Source organism: Thalassophryne amazonica, chromosome 19 (genome assembly GCF_902500255.1).
Source record: "Thalassophryne amazonica chromosome 19, fThaAma1.1, whole genome shotgun sequence".
Lineage (NCBI taxonomy): Eukaryota > Metazoa > Chordata > Actinopteri > Batrachoidiformes > Batrachoididae > Thalassophryne > Thalassophryne amazonica.
The window spans coordinates 22,439,312-22,466,834 of record NC_047121.1 but is presented as its reverse complement, the minus strand read 5'-3'; the positions used below and the strand labels follow the sequence as shown (position 1 = coordinate 22,466,834).

Sequence of the window (27,523 nt, the reverse complement as noted above, 5' to 3'; positions counted from 1 at the left end):
TGCAGAGAGGACTGGGTGGCGGTCGAGGGCGGGTGGCCCGGCGGCCCGGTCCGCGCTCACAGCCCCTGGCTGTTGGGACGTGGAATGTCACCTCACTGGGGGGGAAGGAGCCTGCGCTTGTGCGGGAGGTTGAGAGATACCGAGTAGAGATAGTCGGGCTCACCTCCATGAACAGCTTGGGCTCTGGTACCCAACTCCTGGAGAGGGGCTGGACGCTCCACTTTTCTGGCGTTGTCCACGGGGCGAGGCGGAGAGCTGGGATTGCATTACTTATTACTCCCCAGCTCAGTCGTCATGTGTTGCAGTTCACTCCCGTGAACGAGAGGGTTGCGTCCCTATGCCTTCAGGTCGGGGACAGGTCTCTCACTGTTGTCTCGGCCTACGGGCCGAGCGGCAGTGCAGAGTACCCGACCTTCTTGGAGTCCCTGGGAGGGGTACTAGATAGCGCTCTGACTGGGGACTCCATTGTTCTCCTGGGGGATTTCAGTGCCCATGTGGGCGGCGACAGTAAGACCTGGAGGGGCATGATCGGGACGCACGGCCTCCCCGATCTGAACCCGAGTGGTGTTCAGTTGTTGGCCTTCTCTGCTAGTCACAGTTTATCCATCACGAACACCATGTTTGAGCACAAGGGTGTCCATAAGTGCAAGTGGCACTAGGACACCCTGAGCCGGAGGTCGATGATCGACTTTGTAGTCGTATCATCTGACCTTCGGCCACGTGTCTTAGACACTCGAGTGAAGAGAGGGGCTGAGCTGTCGACCGATCACCACCTGGTGGTGAGTTGGAATCGCTTGGAGGGGAGGAAGCCAGTCAGACATGGCAGGCCCAAACGTATCGTGAGGGTCTGCTGGGAATGACTGGCGGAACCCTCTGTCAGCGAGGTCTTCAACTCCCACCTCCCGGAGAGCTTTTCCCAGATCCTGGGGGAGGTTGGAGACATGGAGTCCGAGTGGACCATGTTCTCCTCCATTGTCGATGCGGCCGCTCATAGCTGTGGTCACAAGGTCTCTGGTGCCTGTCGCGGCGGCATCTCCGAACCCGGTGGTGGACGCCGGAACTAAGGGATGCTGTCAAGCTGAAGGAGGAGTCCTACTTGTCTTTTTTGGTAGGTGGGACCCCGGAGGCAGCTGACAGGTACCGGCAGGCCAAGCGTGCCGCAGCCCGTGCAGTCGCAGAGGCAAAAACCCAGGTCTGGGAGGAGTTCGGGGAGGCCATGGAGGATGACTATCGGTCGGCCTCGAAGAAATTCTGGCAAACCGTCCGACGCCTCAGGAGGCAGAAGCAGCTCTCCACCCGCACTGTCTACGGTGCGGGTGAGAAGCTGTTGACCCTGACTGGGATGTTGTCGGGCAGTGGAAGGAATACTTCGAGGATCTCCTCAATCCCATCGTCACGTCTTCCGAAGAGGAAGCAGAGACTGGGGACTCAGAGGCAGACTCATCCATTACCCAGGCCGAAGTCACCAAGGTGGTTAGAAAGCTCCTCGTTGGCAAGGCTCCTGGGGTGGATAAAATCCATCCTGAGTACCTTAAATCTCTGGATGTTGTGGGACTGTCTTGGTTGACACGCTTCGGCAACATCACGTGGCGGTTAGGGACAGTGCCTCTGGATTGGCAGGCCGGGGTGATGGTCCCTCTGTTTAAGAAGGGGGACCAGAGGGTGTGTTCCAACTACCGGGGGATCACACTCCTCAGCCTCCCTGGTATGGTCTATTCCAGAGTACTGGAGAGGAGAATTCGACCGATAGTTGAACCTCGGATTCAGGAGGAGCAGTGTGGTTTTCGTCCTGGTCACGGCACACTGGACCAGCTCTACACGCTCCATCGGGTGCTCGAGGGTTCATGGGAGTTCGCCCAACCAGTCCACATGTGCTTTGTGGATCTGGAGAAGGCGTTTGACCGTGTTCCTCTGGGCACCCTGTGGGGGGTGCTCTGGGAGTACGGGTTCCGGGGTCCTTTGCTAAGGGCTATCCGGTCCCTGTACAACCGCAGCAGGAGCTTGGTTCGCATTGCCGGTAGTAAGTCAAACCTGTTTCCAATGCACGCTGGCCTCCACCAGGGCTGCCCTTTGTCACCGGTTCTGTTCATTATCTTTATGGACAGAATTTCTAGGCGCAGCCAGGGTGTAGAGGGGTTCTGGTTTGGGAACCACAGAATCTCGTCTCTGCTGTTTGCGGACGATGTGGTTCTGTTGGCTTCGTCAAATCAGGACCTTCAGCGTGCACTGGGGCGGTTTGCAGCCGAGTGTGAAGCGTCCGGGATGAAAATCAGCACCTCCAAATCCATGGCCATGGTTCTCGACCAGAAAACGGTGCTTTGCCCTCTTCATCTTTTCCGGATGCCCCCTGGACGCCTCGCTGGAGGCCCCCGGGGAAGACCCAGGACATGCTGGAGGGACTACGTCTCTCGGCTAGCTTGGGAACACCTTGGGGTTTCCCCGGAGGAGTTGGGAGAGGAGTGTGTGGATCGGGAGGTCTGGGCGGCTTTGCTTGAGCTGCTGCCCCCACGACCCGACTCCGGATAAAGCTGAAGAAAATGGATGTATGGATGGATGGACCTACATTTTAACGCATCTGAATAGGTTTCTTAACATTGCGTGTTGGTGCATGATATTCGTGGAGCATGTTTTTGGCTGTCAAAAAATCTTCCACGAATGTCACGCACCACCCTCATTTCACCTCCTGTTGTGGAGCTTACAACTGAGCATGTTGATATGCCTTGATTAGTGATGATCCTTAATGAAGGTGACAGCCTTCATAGTGGTTCCTGTGATGGTTCTTGGAGCCCATACTGTCAGGCGTTGTTACAAATTGACACAGAAACTGTCAATTTTTGACATGAATTGTCAGGTGGTGTCACATTTCACTGCATGCCACTTAGGCCTGAAACGATTATTCTCGTAACTTGAATTATTCAATTACAAAAAAATGTTTGATGGAAATTCTGTGCCTCAGAGCTCCGTTTAACGTTGTAGTACATATGCCAGGCCTGTGTGTGGTGCTGTAACATCCCCAGAAAAAAAAAAATAGAACACTAGTGCATGCTCATAAGCTGTGTAAGACCCAATCAATGTAGCCCTAAAAGCTACAGCTTTCCAACACGACACAAATAAAAATAAAATAAAGCCTTTTAAGAGAAAGATGGTCCATGCTGATCATCTGAAATAGACTTAGAGCGCATTTAAAGGAAAGCAGTGTGTTTGTCTATTTTTAAAAAACACATGGTTTGGTCTGCTGGCTGCTCTCCGCTCTACGTGGGGAGTGGCTATTGACCTTCCACGGCAGCTGGGTACTCTTAGTTGAAGTTTGCTATTTGCCCGGCGGCCAGCTGCTGTCTATCTCTGCCCGATGTGAGGGGCTCAGCACTCCCCTCACACCGGGCGAGTCATAGCGCCGTCCCCGGCCACACTGACAAACAGATCCTCTCAGCAGAAGTCCACTCTTTCTTCTGTGTTTTGCTCAGACTCGCACTAAGTCTTTCGCTTTTTAATTTTCGCTTTTTTGGGCAACACACAATGCTTCACAAGCACGGTAACTTAAATTAAAAAAAAAAAACAGTGACTGCGAGGCGTGCAACCTCCTGCTGAAATGCATCTGCTGAATTGCAGAGAAAGAAGGATAAAAAAATCACACAGGGACCCAGTCCACCAACCTTTAAAACAACAACAACAAAAAACTTAAAAATGGCCTTAAACCCTGCCCCCAAATTTTACAATTTGGGGGCAGGGTGGGGAGCAAAACAGAAAGTCATATCCCAGTGGTTTGTTCCAGCTTTCACTGAATTAAATATTTGTTCCATCGAATGAATGTAAATAACATTCATTATTTGTTTTATATAACAGCTAACATAGATCCTTGTCATTTGAGATTTTATTAATTTATAAATAACAGAAAAAGGACTTACATTTGTAGCAGTGGAGCGCCAAAAAGTCCAAATTGGGATGTGTAGTCTGGTGATGCAGTGTACTGACTTCGGACTTCCAACAAAAAAAGACTTTGTATAGTTCCTCAGTCCAGCCAAAACCAAAAATCTGCATTTCAGCTTTTCATCTGAACTGCTCTTCATGCATAGATTGCTTACAGCGGAGTGTTTTTTTTCATTTTGTATGTGTGTATATGTGTATGTATGTTAGCACCGTCAGTTAGCGCAATCATTTTCATGAAGTGAAAACTGGAACATACCATTCAACTCTGCTTCGCCTCATTGAATGGTATGTTCCATCTTTCACCAAATTAAATATTCATTCCATTGAAAGAATGTAAAAAAAATGTATTGTTTTATATAACGGCTAAAGTAGATCCCTGTCATTTGATATTTTATTAATTTATGAACAATGGAAAAGGGACTTACATTTTGGTGTTCCACTGCTGCTTAACTGTCCAACACGAACACGAACTTTAAATTAGAGTCCAAAATTGCAGTGATGTATATAAGGTTCTGGGTTCAAATCCCACCCCTGCCACATTTCTCCATGTAATGTGGAGTTGCGTCAGGAAGGGCATCCGGCGTAAAACCTGTGCCAATTCAACATAAAAAAAAAAATCCGGAAATCACAATGTATGATTTTTTTTTTTTAATAATTTATTTGTATGTTACTGCTGCAAATAAGTATTTGAACACCTACCAACCAGCAAGAATTCTGGCTTACACCGACCTGTTAATTTTTCTTTAAGAAGCCCTCTTATTCTGCACTCTTTACCTGTATTAATTGCACCTGTTTGAACTTGTTACCTGTATAAAAGACACCTGTTCACACACTCAGTCAATCACACTCCAACCTGTCCACCATAGCCAAGACCAAAGAGCTGTCTAAGGACACTATGGACAAAATTGTAGACCTGCACAAGGCTGGGATGGACTACAGGACAACAGGCAAGCAGCTTGGTAGAAGACAACTGTTATGATTATTTATTAGAAAGTGGAAGAAACACAAGATGTAGGGCTGAAACGATTAATCGAGTAACACGAATAATTCGGTTACAAAAAATGTTCGAGGCTAATTCTGTGCCTCGAAGCTTCGTTTAACGTTGTAGTACATATGCCAGGCCTGTGTGGCGCTGCAACGTCTGCAGAAAAAAAAAAGACTGGAGCATAACAGCTAATCAAATTAGCAATGATAGCTACTGCTTTCTAACGTGACACATAGAGTAAAATAATGCCTTTTAAAAGAAAGATGGTCCACTCTGATCATCTGAAATATACTTACTGTGCATTGAAAGCAGAGCAGTGTGTTTGTCTATTTTTAAAAAACACACGGTCTGCTCTACGTGGGGAGGGACTATTGACCCGGCGGCCGGCTGCCGTCTCTCTCTGGCCAGTGTGAGGGGCTTTCAGACCGGGTGAGTCACAGCTCTGTCCCCGGCTACATTGACAAACAGCAGAAGTCCACTCTTTCTTCTGTTTCCCTCAGACTCACACTGAGTGTTTGACTTTTTAATTTTTGCTTTTTTGGGCAACACACAACACTTCACAAACATGGTAACGTAAATAAAATAATAATAATAAAAAAAACTGACTGTGAGGCTGCATATTCAACCTCTAGCTGAAATGCATCTGCTGAATTGCAGAAAAAGAGGGATTAAAAAATACATCACACAGGGACCCAGTCCATCAACCTTTATTAAAAACAACCAAAACAAAAATTAAAAATGGTTAAATTTTACAAGTTGGAGAAAACAAAACAGAAAGCCACATCCCATCGCCATTTCAGCAAAATGCCAACACTTTGGCACACGGACATTGTGCCATTGCTTAGGGAGAGCCCTGGACAATTGATGTTGTTTAAAAACGCAGAAGTACTTTTTATTCAATTACTCAATTAATCGCCAGAATAATCGATAGACTACTCGATTACTAAAATAATCGGTAGCTGCAGCCCTAACAAGATGACTATCAATCTCCCTCGGTCTGGGATTCCATGCAAATCTCACTTTGTGGGGTAAGGATGATTCTGAGAAAGCTCAGAACTACACAGGAGGACCTGGTCAATGACCTGAAGCGAACTGGGACCACAGTCACAAAGATTACATTAGTAACACATGATGCTGTCATGGTTTAAAATCCTGCAGGGCAGCAAGGTCCCCCTGCTCAAGCTGGCACATGTCCAAGCCCGTTTGAAGTTCACCACTGACCATCTGGATGATCTAGAGAAAGCATGGGAGAAGGTCATGTGGTCAGATGAGACCAGAATAGAGCTTTTTGGAATCAACTCTACTTACCATGTGTACAGGATGAGAACAACCCCAAGAAAACCATCTCAACCGTGAAGCATGGGGGTGGAAACATCATACTCTGGGGGTGCTCTTCTGCAAAGGGGACATGATGACTGCACCGTATTGAAGGGAGGATGGATGGGGTCATGTATTGCGAGATTTTGGCAAACAACCTCCTTCCCTCACTAAGAGCATTGAAGATGGATCATGACTGGGTCTTCCAGCATGACAATAACCCCAAACACACAGCCAGGGCAACTAAGGAGGGGCTCCGTAAGAAGCATTTCAAGGTCCTGGAGTGGCCTGGCCAGTCTCCAGACCTGAACTCAATAGAAAATCTTTGGAGGGAGGTGAAACTCCAAACCTGAAAGATCTAGAGAAGATCTGTATGGAGGAGTGGACCAAAATCCCTGCTGCAGTGTGTGCAAACCTGGTGAAAAACTACAGGGAAGGTTTAACCTCTGTAATTGCAAACAAAGGCTACTGTACCAAATATTAACATTGATTTTCACGGGTGTTCAAATACTTATTTGCAGCAGTAACATACAAATAAATTATTAAAAAACCATACATTTTGATTTCCGGATTTTTTTTTTGGATTATGTCTCTCACAGTGGACATGCACCTCAGATGAAAATTTCAGACCCCTCCATGATTTGTAAGTGGGAGAACTTGCAAAATCGCAGGGTGTTCAAATACTTTTTTTCCTCACTGTGTGTGTGTGTATATATATATATATATATGTATATATATATATATATATATATATATATATATATATATATATATATATATATATATATATATATATATATATATATATATATATATATATATATATATATATAAAACAGAAATTGGCAATTAAATGTCAAGCGCAATGGGAGATGGACATTTGGAGAAAACCCAAGCTAAGAAATTATCTTCAGTTTAAGGAGGAGGAAGGCACTAAACCATATGTTTCATCTAACTTGAAGAAAGGTCAAAGATCCCTTTGTGCCCAATTGAGAACTTGTGTCTTGCCCCTGGCAGTTGAGGTGGGTAGGTATCAATGGATACCAGAGGATCAGTGTTTGTGTATTTTCTATGATTTAGGAAATGTGGTTGATGAGTTACACTTTGTTTTTCATTGTCCATTATATACTAGTCTAAGAAAAGTTTTATTTGTAGAAGTACAAGCCAGGAATCCTGATTTTTTTTTTTTTTTTTTTGGTTCTCCGAATTTAATATGCTTAGATGGCTGTTTGAAGAAGAGGTTTTTGCTTTCATTTTTGGAGAAAGCGTACCCGCATGTATGAAATAGTCGTATGTATTTATTTACTTTTGTTGGGAGTGTCTTACAAGCCCAGAGCGCAGATGAACTGTTTATCTATATATGGCATGCTTCATCATCATAATAATTATGAATTATTATCATATCATTGTGCACGGTGCTTTCGGTTTTAGCCGCTGTTCTATCAAAGCGAAAGCACCGTCCACATCTGTGTGCATGCCGCTGCAAATCTGAACTGGCTGTTATATCCACAATTAACTTTACAGTACATATATTTGTCCATTCCTTCCCATGGGCTACATAAATAATGTGAACTATTGTCTCCATCATATCTGTATATAACACAGGCTGCTGCGCCTCTCTGTGGTGCGCAGTAACGTGTCATTGCAGGGATAAGACTCAGAGCTGAATGGATCTTGCCGCTGTAATATATGATCACCTTCTTTCTCTGTTGGAGATATGACATGGAAGTGTTGTGCCAGGCCGTGACAACATTAATAAACATAAATCTCACCTCGGCCCATGAGTGTTTCACAGCGCAGGGTGGATGTGGAGCACTACATTCATTTTAGCAGTCAATAGCTTCACTTTAAAGTAAGAGATTAATTTCCAAAATCCCACATAAGTTGGACCACTGTTTCACTTTTGCAATGCTGTCAATATGCTGTGGTTACTAATGCAGTGCTCATTGAACTGAGAGCTTTTTAAACTCCTCTGTCACTTCCTATGTGTTTGTCCCAGCAGGGCGATGTCCTCGGCAGCCACCACATCTCCGTCTGTGGACAAAGTGGATGGGTTTTCACGGAAGTCTGTCAGGAAGACCAAACAAAAACGGTCGCAAAGTTCATCACAGTTTCGCTCTCAGGGCAAACCCATAGAACTCACTCCCTTGCCTCTGCTCAAGGGTAAGCAGGAATGGATGCATGTGAATGTTATTGCATGGTTTGTTGTTAAGACACTCAGGCTGCATTTACACTGCAGGTTTGATTTGCACAGTATATTTACATGGTTGCTGTGTCTCATATTCAAATTTTGAACATCTTGAAATTGGCGCCACGCTCAGAGATGAGCCTTGTTAACCGAAGATAATGCCTCTAAGACCCAGTCGGAGCCACCATTTTCCCACGATAGTTGAATAAACCCTCTGGTAGCAAAAAAAAAAAAAAAAAAACAAAACAAAAAAAAACATGCTGCATGGCTCATTATTCATCCTTCATTATTTGGTGGGACCAGGGCTTTCTTTACTCTCTATCGTGATCGTCACTGTGTTTTTAAAAGGGCTATCACAAAGTGTACTTTTTTTTTTTTTTATGGTATCCAGCAAGTTTTATAAATCCACGGAGACTGACCCGGATAACAGATACAAATCAGTATCTGCGGAAGTCCGCAGAGAAAAATGCCTCGCTCAGAGCATGGCTGTTACAACAGTTGTCGTAAAGCGGGACTGGTTGGTTGCTACGGTGACGCTGTGTGAGTGCTGCGAAACGTAGCATATGAACATTGGATACTTTTCAAGCTATCAGCTTTTTAAAAGAAGAATTTTGCAGCATGTCTGTCACGGAACAACGTCGGACAGAGAGAAGATGGCAAGAAAGACGATTTGAAAAAGTTTAAGGACTCAAGAATCTGCAGAATGCGGCTGGCTTGAATTAAATTCATGAACACATCCGAAATATTAAAGAAACGGGAAAAGTGAACTGCATCTTGTGCTTCAGGAAACATGGTAAGAATTTTTCTCTCCCTGGAAAATAAACAGTGTGCTGTTCAAACAGGATTTCACACAAGATTGTGACTTTTTTTTTTATTAATCTAGACTTTGTTTTATTTGAAAAAAGATATTGTGGCTTTGAATGGATTTACAGGAATTTACACAAGAATATGTGAGTTTTTTACTATAGGGTATGTTATTAATATTTTACCATGATTTTCAAAATATTCTACAAGCTTTAGCTGTGGTTTTTGAAATGCTTTCACAGTCTTCATAAATGTCATGTAGTTTAATTGTTGTGAGTTAATGCTTCATTTGGTTTACCATTAAAAAGAAAATCATTCCAGGTCCTACTTCCATGTCATATTCTGTTATTTCAACATTATCATTGACAGTTCAAATGAATTTAAATATGCATTTCTTTGGAGATTTTTTTTCTTCCAGGAGATGCTGAAAATGTTAGTTACAAAATTAATTTGGTTTCTGGGGCCCCGCGGGCCCTCGACCCCAGCTCCCCCTGCGCTCCCCAGACCTCCTGCAAATTTTCCTTGGATTTCACAATTTTCATTTCACAGCCCTGATTATAATATAGAATGGCAGTCAGTAAAAGTCAGATAGCTGCATTTTTGTTGCTTTCAACTGTCATTTGTCCATTCAGTCATTGATCCAAAAAGCAGGTAACGCCATTAAATGGCTTGGGCTGGGTCCAGTGTCCTCGGCACGTCTCTCACTTTCTGTCAGTCTTTGTTGTTCCCACCTTTAAACACAAGAATAAAAATCTTCTTTCTCCCTGACACTCCCTGCATGTAGTTTTTGAAGCACATTTCTCATGGTGTGCTGGCTGGAAAACTGTGCAAGTAATAAACACCATGACTGGTGATGATTGACCCCTCCAAAACACACCTGTTCATCATTTGGATGTATTCACAGTCAAAATCCACAATAAAACACACACACACACACACACACACACACACACACACACACACACACACACACACACACACACACACACACACACACACACACACACACACACACACACACACAAAACCCCCGAAACAAAACGGAAAACACCCCCAGATTTCAAACTGCAAAATAAATCTTGTTTTATTGTATGTTTCAGTAATGTCTCTGGGGGTGGGGGTGCCTCACATGATGTCAACAAAGTGGACATTTCTAACAGGCTCAGCTCTGAGCATTTATCAGCAGCAGATGAAATCAAACTAATTTCTGCATGTTTTATCTCTTACTTCCTCAGGGCATATGACACCAAAAAATAAAGCATAATACATCAATACTTTCATAATTCTTTATTTAGAATAGTCAGCTCATTTGACATTTCATTTAAAAGAGATATGAGCTTTAAACTGTATATTTGTTCGTGTCGGGATTGAGATGCACTGGGGCTGCAGAAAAAATGTAAAATTTTGTAAGGTACAACTCCCAAATTTTATTATCTATTGCATTTTTTACTATACATATTGTGTAGTCAAATAACTATACATCGCCAAACCCAAATGTGTGTGGGGCAAACTGACTACATGTTTGAGGTATTTTGTGGAAACATTTGCATATGAATGAGGATGAAGTAGTTAAACCTGTGAACATGATAAAACCATTGCACGTTATTGCACATGGACCTAATCCTACACATTTATTCAGTTTTTATTTCCTGCGCTGGATCTGGCGTTGATCTCTCAACGAGATGCTATTTATTAACATATTATTATTAGATAAAGAATGATTTACATTGTATTGCTACACATCTTCATGTCAGATTTAATGTGATTGATGTGTCACCATCCCACTCAAAGTGCATTGGTTCATACAGTACAATGTGTGAAATGCACATGGGTGTGGTGCACAATAAGAAGCTTATTAGTTCACCTTTGTGGTGTGGTGGTGATATGGAGGAATGCAACCAGACAGAAACTACAGACAGGCTCACAAATGTCTTGCTGGTTCATTTAACAACTAAGGCTCCACCTATTGCCTTTTCATACCAATGTCGCCGACCGAACGGTCCCCCCTGCTTTCACTGCGAATGCGCCATTAGCCGCAGTTTACAGGTTATCACCTCAGTTCTGCTTCAAACTGCACTTCAGTCATCATCTGTCTCAGCGACAGATATCTGAAGCTTTTGTATAACAACCATTTCCACATAAATTCAGCATTATTTCATCATAAAAGACGGATGAAGCGATCAGAGGGCCTCGGCTACACGAGCTGCTAGCTAATGTCTTCACTGCACATCAGTCATTTCAAAGCATCATACAACCCCAATTTCAATGAAGTTGGGACATTGTGTAAAATGTAAATAAAAACAGAAAACAATGATTTGCAAATTCTGTTCAACCTATATTCAGTTGAATACACCACAAAGACAAGATATTCTACAGCTGTGTACACAAATTGAGTCAGCTTTTTGCAGGCTAGTCTGAAATTTTAAAAGAGGTCATAATTGCTTACTTTTGAGTAGGACGAGTGTTTATTACAGTTCTGTAATTGAACATTAACAGATGGCTTGTTCTGTTGGGTAATCTGTAGTCACTGTATGTATAAAGCTGGAAGAATGACCTTCCAGTTATCGTGCTTTATTTTTTCATGACTGTACTGTATTTATCCACAGCTCGGTGACCGAGCAGACACACGTTCAGCCTCCTCCGCCAGTTTCACACGTTCACTTCACATTCACACAGCTCCACACATTTCTCACCTCCAAAGTATAACCACAGTACACTGCTGAGCTGCTCTGCTGGAACACTGCTTTTAGCCCTGCACAATTGCTTAAGGAGGTGGTTTACTTACAACATAATCAAGCTTACTGACAATAGAAACCTCATTGGACACACTCGTGATGACACATTTCATGGCTTTCTTTAATTCTCATCTGTTGCTCATGTTGCATTTTCAAAGATGTACTGTATGTTATGGCACACAACAGTGCTAGCTAGCATAATGTTTTTTTTTTCTTTTTGTTAAAAATGATTGTTACAGCTTACATGCATCCTTGATGTATATTTTGCTCTGGCTGTGTATTGGAGCGTGGCTCTGCCAATGCAGTGTTAAGGCTAATGTCCTAGTTTAGCTGGTGAACCAAAACATTTATTTAATTAATTAAATCATCCACATGTTGTGCTTGCACATAGGTAATAAAATAGTATTTCCTGGACAATGACAGTTGAGATTTTTGTGGTATTGCTTCTTGTCAGAACTCTCTTGGGTATTATTGACCCCGATTTTAATTTTGTGCAAATCCCTTGTTCTACCTGTATGAGGAAACCTGACAGACTTGTACTGTTATTTTAACCATACTGTGACCTTGAAATTGTGACCTGTGCTGAACCATGAGGGAGGTGTACTGTTACACCCTAATATACAGGAAATAGTAGGGATGCACTAATCCTGATACCATTATCTAGTATCAGCCCTATACCATGTTCATTTACTTGTACTTGGCATCATAAAACCTCTTCGATACTATGACATCCGAGACCGCTTTACGGCAGCGTGATGTCAACTTCTCAATGGGGGATTTCCACACACTACCACGCTCCGTAATTTCCAGACTGTAAGCCGTTACCTTTTTCATACGTTTTGAACACTGCGGCTTCAACAATGATGCGGCTATTTTATGACTTTTTACAGGCTTTCACGTAATTTACTCATCAGTCATAATGCGTCCATCAGTGCTGTCCATTGATTAGCTGAAAGCTGCAGTCCTCATGCAAAGTAAATTCACACACAAAGTAAATATAAAGGCTTACTTGTTCATTTCAGTGGGATTCATCATCACATCCTGAAGAAAAATTATCCACATAAAGCCTCCTACTTTTGGAAAATGACATCTGAACATACTTTTAATTCCTTGTTATGGCTGAAAAAAGTTCCTCTGTGACACCGCACGTTGCGCCACAGTTGCTCCGTCAGATCATGGTTTCAGCGGCAGAGGTTGTCCATCGGGTGGCTGAGTTTTCAGGCCTTGGTGGGGCTGTCCAGGCCGATGCGAGACCAGTTCAATCTGCTGCAAGTGTAATCTGTTTTTTAGATGATGGATGTCTGTGGCACCGTCAGCAGAACCGCGACTTCCCCCCCACAGGCTGCAATTTGCGCCACAAATTGAAAGTCATAGCGCCTCCTTAATGTCTCGGTTACCACAGGCATCAGGCAGTTCTGTCTGCATGCAAAGAAATTATCCCATGATCCACAAAGAAAAAAATAAAACAAAAATGTTAAAATTATTCAGTTTTGCCTCCGTGTGGAGAAGAGATGCTGCGCAACACTGTGTGCGTGTGATGCCATGCTCCGATATTTACATGTTCCACCTTTTTGTTGAAAAAAAAAAATTACAGCATGTATTTTTGTATGTTACCTGTGCATATTTAATTAAAAGCTAAAAAGTGTGGAGAGTGAAAGGCTGTTTAGCTCAGTGTCTCACATTGTATATAAAAACAGAAACAGGCTCACAGCTGATAACGCAGAGAAGCTTCTTTTCATCAAAAAGAATCTGCCCCTCACACTTTCAAAAAAGGCTTTTAGTCCTCACAGACATAAGTAAAGCTAGTGATGGACAGTTTCAGTTCTGTTATTGGTGTGATATTGTACATCTTGTAGTGCTGAAGTCCACAGGTTACATTTAAGTGAGCTGTCTGGCAGTGTCATGTTAAGAATCACACAATTTAATGTTAAAGGACAATTTGTTGTTGATTTAAGAGAAATGTTTGTAAATAAAAACAAACCTAATGATTGGTAGCAGTTGCAGTCTGATGAATAAAACATGTTTTAAAAGTCATCATAAGACTGTAATGGTATCATTAAGTATTTATATGTACTCATACTTGTACTTAGGCTGGGGAAAAAAGTGGTATTGGTGCATCCCTAGTAAATATTACCTGATGGAATTCTGGTATACTCTGGCGAAACACTGCAGTCTTGTAATAGACCATTCCGTCCAAATGAGGCACAAAACTGCTATGACAGACTGAACTGTAGCATTATGAAGAAGAGTAGGTCATACAGGCCTACATTTTAGTGCTTGTATGAATGGGGTGTTTGGAATAGTCCTGCACCAGCTAGTCATTGTTTGTTTTTCAGTTGTACATGTGAAGTGAGCAATGTAGTAATAGTAATTCTGCGTGATGGTAATTTTGTTAATGCTGCAATCACATGTTGATGGTATAAAGTACGAGGGCTGTCCGTAAAGTATAGGTCCTTTTTATTTTTTTCTAAAACTATATGGATTTCATTCATATGTTTTTACGTCAGACATGCTTGAACCCTCGTGCGCATGCGTGAGTTTTTCCACGCCTGTCGGTGACGTCATTCGCCTGTGAGCACTCCTTGTGGGAGGAGTCGTCCAGCCCCCCGTCGGAATTCCTTTGTCTGAGAAGTTGCTGAGAGACTGGCGCTTTGTTTGATCAAAATTTTTTCTAAACCTGTGAGACACATCGAAGTGGACATGGTTCGAAAAATTAAGCTGGTCTTCAGTGAAAATTTTAACAGCTGATGAGAGATTTTGAGGTGATACTGTCGCTTTAAGGACTTTTCACGGTGCGAGACGTCGCGCAGCGTTCTCAGGTGGCGTCATCAGCCTGTTTCAAGCTTAAAACCTCCACATTTCAGGCTTTATTGATCCAGGACGTCGTGAGAGAACAGAGAAGTTTCAGAAGAAGTCGGTTTCAGCATTTTATCCGGATATTCCACTGTTAAAGGAGATTTTTTTAATGAAAGACGTGCAGGCGGATTGCAGCGTCGGCTCGCAGCCGCCGCGACGCTCCGCCACAGGAAAAACACCTCTGTTGGAAGCCTTGAGGACAAGTTGGAACATCTCCAGCTGATAAACAATTTCTCATATACTCACTCCACTGAAAGCCATCAAAAGCCGCCTGGATTTTACAAATGGTTATCAACACGGAGGTGTTTTTCCTGTGCCGCCGCGCCGCGTCGGCTGCGTCCCGATGCGCGGACCCGTCCGCACGTCTTTCATTAAAAAAATCTCCTTTAACAGTGGAATATCCGGATAAAATGCTGAAACCGACTTCTTCTGAAACTTCTCTGTTCTCTCACGACGTCCTGGATCAATAGAGCCTGAAATGTGGATGTTTTAAGCTTGAAACAGGCTGATGACGCTGCCTGAGAGCGCAGCGCGACGTCTCGCACCGTGAAAAGTCCTTAAAGCAACAGAATCACCTCAAAATCTCTCATCAGCTGTTAAAATTTTCACTGAAAACCAGCTTAATTTTTCGAACCATGTCCACTTTGATGTGTCTCACAGGTTTAGAAAAAATTTTGATCAAACAAAGCGCCAGTCTCTCAGCAACTTCTCAGACAAAGGAATTCCGACGAGGGGCTGGACGACTCCTCCCACAAGGAGTGCTCACAGGCGAATGACGTCACCGACAGGCATGGAAAAACTCACGCATGCGCACGAGGGTTCAAGCATGTCTGACGTAAAAACATATGAATGAAATCCATATAGTTTTTGAAAAAAATAAAAAGGACCTATACTTTACGGACAGCCCTCGTATGTACACAGAATCACTACCTGTCTGCAGCAGACAGACAGTGAGTAAGTCCTATATAGGCTCTGAAGCCCACTGATGCTGGTATTGTGTCCCTGTATTCTGTACCATGAGACAGATGAGTCTGTGGCTTGCCATGGTCAGGACACCAGTCTGACACAGGTTACTTCCTCAGTCAAGGCTATTACCTATTTACAGCTCGGTGGACTGAAACTGCATTTTGTCAAAGACACAGATGGATAATGTGATGAAGACTCAAACCCAGGTCCTACATATTGGTAGCCCCACTCCTATCTCACTGTGCTACCTGCTTGATTGTTAGAGATTAATAATGTTCAATAATGTTCTGCAAAATTCTATTTTAACACATTGATATGGCTTAATTTCATGCTGTCATATCGTGCAAATCAGTCATATAATCTGATATAAAATAGGATTAAAAATATTCCTTACATATCATATTGAGAAAAAGGAGTCTGTACTATTTGAGAGGACTTGACCATGATTGAGCAAAACTTTGAAAAGATTGAAGTTTGAATTTTAGGTCAAAATATTTAGTAGTCCACATAATTTTTATTTTTACCAGTGCAAGCCACTAATTGGCTTTCTCTGGCTACGTTCTCGAATACCATTTACGTGGCAGTGGTTTCAGTCTACACATTTGTAAGTATGAATTTTGTTCACCCAAAATGTGTGGACAACCACAGACGACAGAGAGGAAAATGCATTATGCAAGTTCATGTGTACTATGTAAAGTTGTCTACACCGTGTAAAACATCTTAACGAAGAGGGCAAGAAAATTGTCAGCCAGTTGGTAACCAGCAGTGTTGGCATAGCAACAGAAACATCATAGTGGATGGATGAATCCACCCAGTAATGCACTGTAATGTTATTTCAGAGTGATACTGTAAATATGCAGTCGTAGTTACATAATCTCCTTCACACATCTAATTATTTGCAACATGATTTAAACCACTTCTAAGCCTGTATATCCCATCGATGGGAAATTTCACTTTTTATTTATGAGATACTGACAAGCCAAAATGAGGCGGGTGGTAGGGGGTTTTAAGTTTCATGAAGACAGATGTTCTCTTAAAAGAAGTAGAATGAGAGAAGGTAAGCAGTAGTGGCAAGTCTGGTGGGGAAACCCACAGGAAACATTAATAGGGTTAAATGTGTTTTGTGGTGAAAATTGGGAAGGAGGGAGAACAGGAGGAGAAGGAGATGGTTCAGCTAACTCCTTAACCTGTGAACCCGTTGGTTCTGTTCTCTGAATACCACTGTTGGATGCTTAATAAAGTGATGTCAGAATAATGATGGAAGGAAGCAAAAACATGATATATAATTATTCATATCAATTTTAACCCTGAGTGTTTCATACATACAAAATAATGTTATCATTTTTGCATGGGCCTGTGACCAGTCTCACAGTACTCAGCAGCAGAAAATGCCACAAAACCATAGTGATTTCCTGTTCAACAGCATGAGCTCTAAATACAAATATGACATAATTATATGTTTCGGTCAGGGAGCTTTGCGTAGCTAAAATCCATGTCTCATGCCTGAAGGAGTGTGGAAATATTTCAGGTATCCAATACATTAACTAAAAACAAACAAAAATGCTCCACCACCTAAGAAGAGGCAAGTCACCTAATTTGCAGAGTGAGTTTTTGAAGAGGACAAAGAGGAGCAAATATATCATACCATCCAGTTTTTTTCCCCTGAATTTAAAGTAACATTATTTTGAAATTGTCCTTAATAACTGGGTGGGGAGCTGCTATATTAGAGAAATAAATGCTCTATCATCAGTACCCAGGCAGCTAACATGACTAATTCGCAAGCTAACATAAACAAATGAGATTTGACTCCAGTTGCTTCCTTCAGGCTAAGTGTCTGCATCCTTGGACAAGATACTTCATCTGTATTGTTCCGTCTGTGGGTGAGTGCTGGCCTTGGCCACCGTCTGCTGCAGTAACTGAATATAAGCCCCAGCCTGATGTGCCTAGAAGGATCGATTCTTTTGCTGTCAATGACTGCTGCCATTTCTGAGCATCAACCACTGTTCTGTTTATTCCATCATACAGTGGTGTGCAAAGGTTTGGCCACCCCTGATAATTTTCATGATTTTACTTTATAAATCATTGGTTGTTTGGATCAGCAATTTCAGTTAAATATATTATATAGCAGACAAACATGGTAATATTTGAGAAGTGGAATGAAGTTCATAGGATTTACAGAAAGTGTGCAATAATTCTTTAACCAAAATTAGGCTGGTTCATAAATTTGGGCACCCCAAAAGAAAAAAAATACATCAATATTTAGTAGATTCTCCTTTTGCAGAAATAATGGCCTCTAAACGCTTCCTATAGCGTCCAGCGTCTGTGTGTTACAGATCCAAATCAGTTTCCTCGGATCCGTGGAGATTCGAGGAGAATAAATGCCACTCAAAGCCTTGCTGTTACAACACTTGTCGTAAAGCGGGACTGGTTGGTTGCTGCTGTGACACATTGTGGCTCCTGTGCGAAGCTTAGCTAAAAGTAGCATGTGGACATCACAAAATTTTAGAACTTTCAAGTTTTTAAAAGAAGAATTTTGCAGCATGTCTGTCACGGAGCGACATCAGACGGAGAATATTGCGAGAAAGACGGTTTTAAAAAGTGTGATAAGGACAAGAATCTGTGGAATTGTTGCTGGCTTCATGAACACACCTGAAAGATAAACGGGAAAAGCGAACTGGTAAGAATTTTGTTCTCCCTCTGGAAAATAAACATTGTGCTGTTCAAACAGGATTTCAGAAAAGATTGTGCTTTTTTTTTTTTTTTTTTTTCTTTCATTAATCTCGACTTTCTTTCATTGAAAAAAAAAAGACATTGTGGCTTTGAATGAATTTAGGCTACATGAATTTACACAACAATGTAAATTATATTAATATTTTACCATGATTTTTAAAATATCCTACAAGCTTTAGCTATGGTTGTTGACATGGTTTAACAGTCTTTTCAGTCTTCATGAATTTCATGTAGTCTAATTATTCTGAGTTAATGCAGAATTTGGTTTATAATTAAACAGAAAATCATACCAGGTCCTACTTCCACATCATATTCAGTTATTTCAACGTGATCATTGACGGTTCAAATGAAAGGTTAACTCTAGGATCATTTAAATATGCACTAATTTTGAGATTTGTTCTTCCAGGAGATGTTGAAAATGTATCAGTAGATGAAAATTTAATTTGGTTTCTGTGGCCCCACAAGGCCTTAGACCCCGGCTCCTGGGGGTCTGCGCGCCCCAGACACCCTGTGAATTTTCCTTGGATTTCACAGCCCTGATTTTGGACCATTCTTCTTTACAAAACATCTCCAGTTCAGTCAGGTTTGTTGGTTTCTGAGCATGGACAGCCCCCTTAAAATCACACCACAGATTTTCAATAATACTCAGGTATGGGGACTGAGATGGCCATTCCTGAACATTGCACTTGTTCCTGTACATGAATGCCTTAGTAGATTTTGAGCAGTGTTTATGGTTGTTGTCTTTTGAAAGATCCAGCCCTGGTGCAACTTCAACTTTGTCACTGATTCCTGAACATTGTTCTCAAAAATCTGCTGATATTCACTGGAATCCATGTGACCCTCAACTTTAACAAGATTCCCAGTACCTCCACTGGCCACACATCCCCACAGCATGATGGAACCACCTCCAAATTTTACTGTAGGTAGCACGTGTTTCTCTTGGAATGCTGTGTTCTTTTTCAGCCATGCACACCGCCCCTTGTTATGTCCAAATAACTCAATTTTAGTTTCATCAGTCCACAGCACCTTATTCCAAAATAAAGCTGGCTTGTCCAAATGAGGTTTAACATACCTCAAGTGACTCTTTGTGGCGTGTACACAGAAAAGGCTTCCTCTGCCTTACAGCATCATCTAGCATCTCCTTGTGCAAAGTGTGCTGTGTAGTTGAACAATGCACAGAGGCACTATCTTCAGCAAGATCATGTTGTAGGTCTTTGGAGCAGGTCTCTGGGTTGACTGACTGTTCTCACCATCCTTCGCTTCAGCTTGTCTGAGATTTTTTTTGGCCTGCCATTTTGGGTCTTAACTAGTACTGAGCCTCCGGCCTTCATTTCCTCACTATGTTCCTCACAGTGGAAACTGACAGCTTAAATATCTGAGATAGCTTTTTGTGTCTGTCCCCAAAACCATGATGTGGAACAATCTTTGTTTTCAGGTCATTTGAGAGTTGTTTAGAGGCTCCCATGTTGCCACTCATTAGAAGAGATGCAAAGAGGGGAAATATTTGCATATGGCTAGCTTAACTACCCTTTCTCATGATTAGATTCACTTGTGTAAGGAGGTCAAGGGTCAGTGAGCTTACCAAACCAATTTTGTGTTCCAATAATTAGTGCTAAATGTATTCAAATCAATAAAATGACAAGGGTGCCAAAATTTATGCACCTGCCCAATTTTGTTTAAATAATTATTCCACACTTTCTGTAAATGCTAGAAACTTCATTTCACTTCTCAAATATCAGTGTGTTTGTCTGCTATATGATATATTTAACTGAAATTTCTGATCCAAACAACCAATGATTTATAAAAGAAAAGCATGAACATTATCAGGGGTGGCCAAACCTTTTCATACAACTGTATATGTGCTCGAAAAACTCGACAAACAGATCCTTTTGGGATAGCTGCTTAATATCAACAGTACCTCGGGATGTTGCGGGCAAAATTTTCTGGCCGAATATGCCAATGTTTTCATCTCAAATTAGACTTCCCTTACAACTCTGACTCATGTCTCCCTGTCTCTCTGCATCTGCTCTCCCTGACAAATAAGCAAGAAACAGACAAAGAGATGGAGCTGTTCAATGCTGTGTTGTCTGCTTCTGGCTGTCAGTAGCTTCTTCTGGTCTGTGTGCGACCAATGAAGACCAACAACATGCTAGCTCTTACCCCCTCCCCTCCATGTCCTTCCATGAGGGGAAACTTGATCCATGAGGTGTCCTCTTTACATTTTCCAGACCCACTCACTACAAACAACTCTTAGGAGTGCGAGTTCCCCAAAACTCTGTTGTCCACATGTTTAATTCAAACCAGCTGACACCGCGACATTTGTGACTGTCATTCTCTATTGTTGGTGCCTAGCAGGAAACGGGAACGTAACAAAGTGAGTGTCAGTATTTGCGTGTGTTATTGGCATGTTTGCTAGCTAATGTTACAGCATGGAGTGTTATAGTTAGCCTCTGCTGTCAAGCTTTGCTGCTGCTGCCACCCAGCCTGTCACGTCTGTGTGTCAGATCGAAAATTAGACTAAAATGAGCTGTGGGATAGCAACAGAAGAGGAGTGTTTTTACTGGCTGTGAGAATGGAAAGATGACTGGTGAAAGGAGTGCATTTCAGCCGTTGGATTCCATGTAGAAGCCTGCTGGGTTTGTTTCAGAGCAGGTGTTGGAAATCCAGTACGTGGGTATAATGTAATGTATCAGGAACTCTGTTTTGAGTTTTAACTTGTTCCACATTTTGGAGAACAATTGTATTTGTGTAAAAGTAAAGTGCTTTTCATATCCTGATGAATGACTACAGATTTTGTCGAAGCATCCATATGCTTTGGTGGCATTTGTATCTTACATTATGATTTATTTGTTTCTATCCCTGAAAATCTGAGAATCTGAAATGATATAGTGAGAATTTGACTGGATGTCCAGTGCAGGAGCTGGCATCTGAATCTTTGAGTCTAACAGAGGATAACTCTAATCTACTGGAGTTCAGCATGTTAGAGGAAGTACATCATTTTCTGGCATAATGTAAACACATACAGTGCACGTACTGTACAAAAAGACCATGCACTGCCTCTATATTGTCAGTATACCAGTGAATGGTAGTGAGTTAGAAGCTGAGGTGAAATGCATACACCTGCTGTGCTTACGTTTAGTACTACACTTTTATGCTTTTGTGTGGGTGCGTGGATGTGGAATCCTTGCTGTTAGACTTGTGGTCATCCCGCTCGTCTCACCTGGACTAATGATCAGTGTGTGATTTACCCCAAAGCTACACTGTCTGCTCCCTCATGGACCAGCCTATATATTTGATTAGTCTTGTCGAAGTAATTCGACATTTTAGTTGTTTGTTCATCTCAAATTTGGAGCACTTTACATCTGATTGACTTGAAATTTGGTCAAATCATGCACACTGGCTGTGTCTATAAGCCTATGTTTTTTGGATAATAATATTTACCACTGATAATTGGGTCACGCATCACAAATTTTGGGAACATAAATGAAATATCACCTGGTGGCAAACACTGGAATTACAGCTTTGTTATATCATTGCACTGCCCGGTGGCAAAAACTAGCAGTACAACTTGCTGTTATTGTGAGTTTTGCTTCAAGATGGCGCTTTGCAAGTACAGCTTGCTTAGGTTTTCTGGAGTGGTTCCAATAATATTTACCACTGATAATTGGGTCAAACTTTATAAATTTTGGGAACATTTAAACCAAAAGTCACCTGGTGTTAAACACCGGAATGACAAATTTCTATTATACGATAGTGATGCCTGGTGGCCTATTTCTGTTACCAGATGGCGCTGTCTAGTCGCAAAAACGGTGTCTCTGCCTGGTGGCAAACACTGGAAGTACAGGCAGAGGGGCTGTGATCTAAATCGGTTGTCTTTGGTTCGTCACACCCAGGGATCTGTGTGAATCTTATCACCATCTTACATCTGGAGGTAACAAGCAGCATTTTGTTAATAATGACCGTTTACATTACCTCCATTCAGGTAAAATACTTGTGAAGTTTGTCGGGTTTCCACAATTACTGTGCTTTTGTCACTGTAATTAAAGACGGCGTTGTTAAATGCACCGTAAATGTATTAAAAATGCGCTGTTTTTCACGTCGCAATGGAGCCTTTAGAAAGTGCCAAAAAAATTGCAGTTTAAAAATATTGAGTAAATTAAAAAGCTGTGAAATCATTTAAATATACTTGGTGATCTTGGTAAATTAAAGTAAAAATGATCAGTATAAGTAGTCCTTTCCAAATATTCTGAATGAAATTTACCACACAAATTAAGTAGGACTGCAGCTATAGAATATGTTTGAAATGGAGTGTTCTAGCAATTTTTTTTAAAATGATTAATCGGATAAAAAGTATTTTTGTGTTTTTTTAAACATCATCAGTACCCTTACTAAAAAATAGTACTGATAAGTATATAAAAAGTAAACTGGAAGTATACTTGAAACATACTTGCATGTACTACTTTTTTGGTAAGTGTAGTCCAGGGCTCTCCCTAAGCAATGGCACACTGCCGCTACACCATCATGCAGATTGTCAAATTTAGTGTATTCCTGTTTTCCTGGGTAATTATATATTTTTTTCACCTCTTACCAAGAGCTCAGCACTCCCCTGACACCAGACCGTAAGTGCAGGCTGTCGGTGTAATCCTGATTCAGCCTTTGAAGAATTGTCTCTAGAGTACAGTTTTTCCACAAAAGCCACATTGGTAAATCCGCTCTGCACAGTTGAAGTGAGAGGCTCAGTTTTTATCTGTGGGGAAAAAAGTAGACTGATAGTTTGATCAAGGTGAAGCAGTGTGGTAATGTGTCAAACATGCAATTTGCTCAATGCTCAGTCAGTGCATGTTGAAAGTGCTCGCTGTACTGTAAGTCAGTTCAGCTTCCCACTTGTTTTCACCCTGTTTGACTCCACAGCAGATTCGAGGTGGATCTGTATGGTGATTTGGCACACGTTTTGGCACCTCGTGAACAAAATGAGAGGAAACACAAAGTTTTTTTTTTAATGACTCAGGTTTCATTCATCCTATACCTCTGTCGGGCTGATCACAGACCGAGTTGATCAGAACACAGCTGTTCTGATCAAACCGTTTTTTTAACAAAACGGGTGAAAATCAAAACGCCACGTGGGGATTTTTCTCAATACGATGAGTGCCATTTCCTGAGTGAAACCGAAGCGGACAAACTTATTACACGAGCCATCATTGGTCAGAAATTGAAGCGACTCAGATCTCAGGGCAAAGTCATTGTTGCGGTCGGATTATATTTGTTCGCCCCGTTTATGGTGAGTTTTTTTTGGGGCATGTGACAGGCGTTAAACTGGTGTGTGTGTGTGTGTCGGGCACATCATTGTGTGTGTGTGTCGGGCACATCATTGTGTGTGTGTGTCGGGCACATCATTGTGTGTGTGTGTCGGGCACATCATTGTGTGTGTGTGTCGGGCACATCATTGTGTGTGTGTGTCGGGCACATCATTGTGTGTGTGTGTCGGGCACATCATTGTGTGTGTGTGTCGGGCACATCATTGTGTGTGTGTGTCGGGCACATCATTGTGTGAGTGTGTCGGGCACATCATTGTGTGCGTGTGTCGGGCACATCATTGTGTGCGTGTGTCGGGCACATCATTGTGTGCGTGTGTCGGGCACATCATTGTGTGCGTGTGTCGGGCACATCATTGTGTGCGTGTGTCGGGCACATCATTGTGTGCGTGTGTCGGGCACATCATTGTGTGCGTGTGTCGGGCACATCATTGTGTGCGTGTGTCGGGCACATCATTGTGTGCGTGTGTCGGGCACATCATTGTGTGCGTGTGTCGGGCACATCATTGTGTGTGTGCGCCGGGCACATCATTGTGTGAGTGCGCCGGGCACATCATTGTGTGCCTCATTCAGAGCTACGGAGTCCATTCAGTGTTTTCACATCAGAACTGCTGTGTTTTTGATGTGCAGAGCTGGTTTTGAAGTCACTGAGTTTTTTAACCTGAGACAGAAAACAACACGCTGTTGAGTTGTTGATGTGGGAAATTGTCTTGTATTTGTCCATCCGTCACAATTCCCACAGAACACCATTATTTGGATGAGTGAGAAAAGTGACTGGAACACATTAAAATGATAACGACTGTTAACATTTTAGTCATTTTAAACTCTTTTATTATTTCATATAAAATTGCTTAAACAGCTTATTTGGAGGTCTTATTATAGTATGATATATAGGAATGGGTATTGATAAGGTTTTATCTATCGATGCCATTATCGATAACTGTACTATAGAGGATGATTCTCGTTTCTTTCTCGCAACAAGACAGGAGTCCCAGTTAGTAACTTTAATCCGCAGAAAAGTGAATCACAACTCATATTAAGGGATGAAAGTGGTGAAAAACAAAAAAAGCTGAAACCCCAAATTACCCCCCAACACCACCTGCTCGAAAATGTTTGAAATGCAATCTGGGACTATTCCAGACAATAAACTGGAGTGAGTGCTAAATCCATTTAGGTGAGAAAAAAAAAATACAACTTTCCTTATTCAAATTCATTCCAGTAGTATTCTGCTCTTACTAGGATGCAGCAGTTTTCTACCTTGGCAGATAGTTCTGGAGGAAATCACTGAAGAAATTAACACATTGAAAATATGGTTTGACCGAAACAAACTGTCATTAAACTTAAATAAGACAGGGATGAAATGGAGGTGTAAGAGTCACTCGGTGTTCACAGGAAACACTTATTTATTTCTGTATGTATGTATGTATTTATTTATTTATTTATTTATTTATGTTAGTTGATATTATATATTTTCTGTTGTGTTTCTATTCAGGTTCTTTTTGTCTCTTTCTCTAAAATTGTATATAATAATCATTAGATTATTAATATATAAACAAAAATAAATTTAAGGAATATTACAATTTGAAAACAAATGCACCCGAACGTGATGACGGCTGCAATTGCTAAATTCTAACTTTTAACATTGAAAATGCCATAGACATGCTAACGCGTTAGCATCGCTCCCGTTTTTTAAGTTATAAAATACATCTATCAACTGTTTCAGAAGACCATAACAGGTCGGTTTAAAATAGAAAAGGTAAATAATACTCACAGACGTATGTTCTTTAGGGTTTTAGCGGGGGAAAATTAAGCGAAAGAAAGAAATGAACGAAGCAATCGACCGCAGCATTGCTTCAATCTGCGAATCACGCTTCGATTGGTTCAAGGTTCAAAGCAAAGCCGCGCTGCAGAAAAGTTGATTAAGGACCCACTGTAGGGTCTGTAATCAATGTAGAGAAATGATCATTTTCCTGACAAACACCCGCCAAAACAACGGCCACTCTGAAGGACCGATAACAGAATCGTTAAGCACAAAGCTTATTGATGTCGATGGATCAAATCATTTCTTAACGATACCCGAAAGGAACCGGTTCTCGATACCCATCCCTAATGATATATTGGGTTATAGTGGTACCATAAAAATTGGTAAGTATCACTGTATACAAATTTTCTTGCAGTCAAAGATACGCTTTTTACTAAATATTTTAAAAATGTCACTTTCTAGGGCTATATCTTGTTAAGATATAACTGAGAACATTGATTTTTAAAAGTAAGAATTGTGTTTGAAAAATCTAAGAGAATACACCAGAATGCACCATTTTTTGAAAAAAATTCTGGAGGGCATGCCCCCGGACCCCCCAAGGGGACTTTGCTCCTTCAGCGCTCATGTTGTACTGTTTCGCCGCGCAATCCGTCCAACGCCAAAAATGCTTTTTCTCACCAGCACCCATGAGAACAGGACAGCCCTAATTGTTATGTCTAGTTCTGATGCATGTGTCAACAGGGTGCACAGCAGATTTTTCTGTCTTTTGAGGAAATTAGTGTGGAGGAGCCAAACATACAGTAAGACTGGGGGAAAAAAAAATCACATACAAGCAGTACATGTTACAGCGCCACTAGGTGTTAAAATAAATAAGTCTTGAGCTGTGTTTAAGAGCGCATAAATTGGGAAATAACTTGTTCCACAGTTTGGAGCCAGCATACGCAAGAAGCACGACCACCCCAAAGTTTATATTTTGACCTCTGAGCTTCTAAATTTGACCAGATGACCACAGTGCCCTACGGTAAGTGCAAAGAGTTAAAATTTCAGACATTTGCAAAGGTACAAGGCCATTAATGGCTTTAAAGGCTAACATTAAAATCTTAATATCAATTCTAAAATGAACTGGAAGCCAGTAGAGTGAGTAAAATACAGGGGCAACATTCCCACATCTGGAAGTATTTGTTAAAAGAGCATTTTGCACTTGTTGGATATGTGCAAGTGAAGATTGGTTAACAGCATCATAAAGTGCAGTGCAGTGATAAAGTCTGGAGCTGATGAAGGCATGAGTGGCCGTCTCAAGATTGTGGCTACTAAAGAAGGGTTGCACTTTAGCCAGAAGACATAGGTGGAAAAAAACATCTGTTGATCAAACCTCAGATAGCTGTCACATATCACTCCCAAATTCTTAACAGGTGTCTTTAAATAATTAGCCAGAACACCAAAGTTTGAAGGTACAGTATTCAGTATTTTTTTCAAACTGTACTCAGACTCGGCGCCTAAATGAGGCAGGCCTTTATTCAAGGCTGGCAATTATTAACAAAATGCACTGTAATATGGTGCATAAGTTTCACACATATCCCTGGGTGTGGCGAACTAAAGGCAACCACCTTAGATCAGAACCCTCTGCGTGGCTGCGAACCCTCTCCGGAGCCTGATGTGCACGTGCTAAACGACGCAGACCGCAAAGGCTGTGATTTGTCACGTTTGTTTTCACTCCTTCCTCTCCCGTCGTATTTTAAGTGTTTTCAGTGCACCTGCCGACTACATTTCGATCATACATTTTGCAAAAAGGTCCACAGATATGGCCAACTTTACAACACAAAGTCAGACAAAGATGCTCAAACAACCCGCAATTCATGGAGGAAATTGTACGTACCATACCATTGGTTTGGAGGTTGATGATGTTATATCGAAGTGTTCCTGTGGCAAATTGCGTAAACA

General features: G+C 41.7%; 1 protein-coding gene across 2 annotated transcripts in view; it reads left to right on the top strand.

The window, feature by feature from the left end:
- Positions 1 to 27,523, top strand: part of ppp2r5eb (protein phosphatase 2, regulatory subunit B', epsilon) — a 156,612-nt gene that overhangs the window by 51,798 nt on the left and 77,291 nt on the right. The window contains exon 2 of one of the 2 annotated variants that reach the window (XM_034194918.1): positions 8,229 to 8,392. In XM_034194918.1, the coding sequence (XP_034050809.1) occupies positions 8,229 to 8,392 (164 nt within the window). The remainder of the gene's footprint in view (positions 1 to 8,228; positions 8,393 to 27,523) is intronic. The other variant, XM_034194919.1, reaches the window with a different exon arrangement.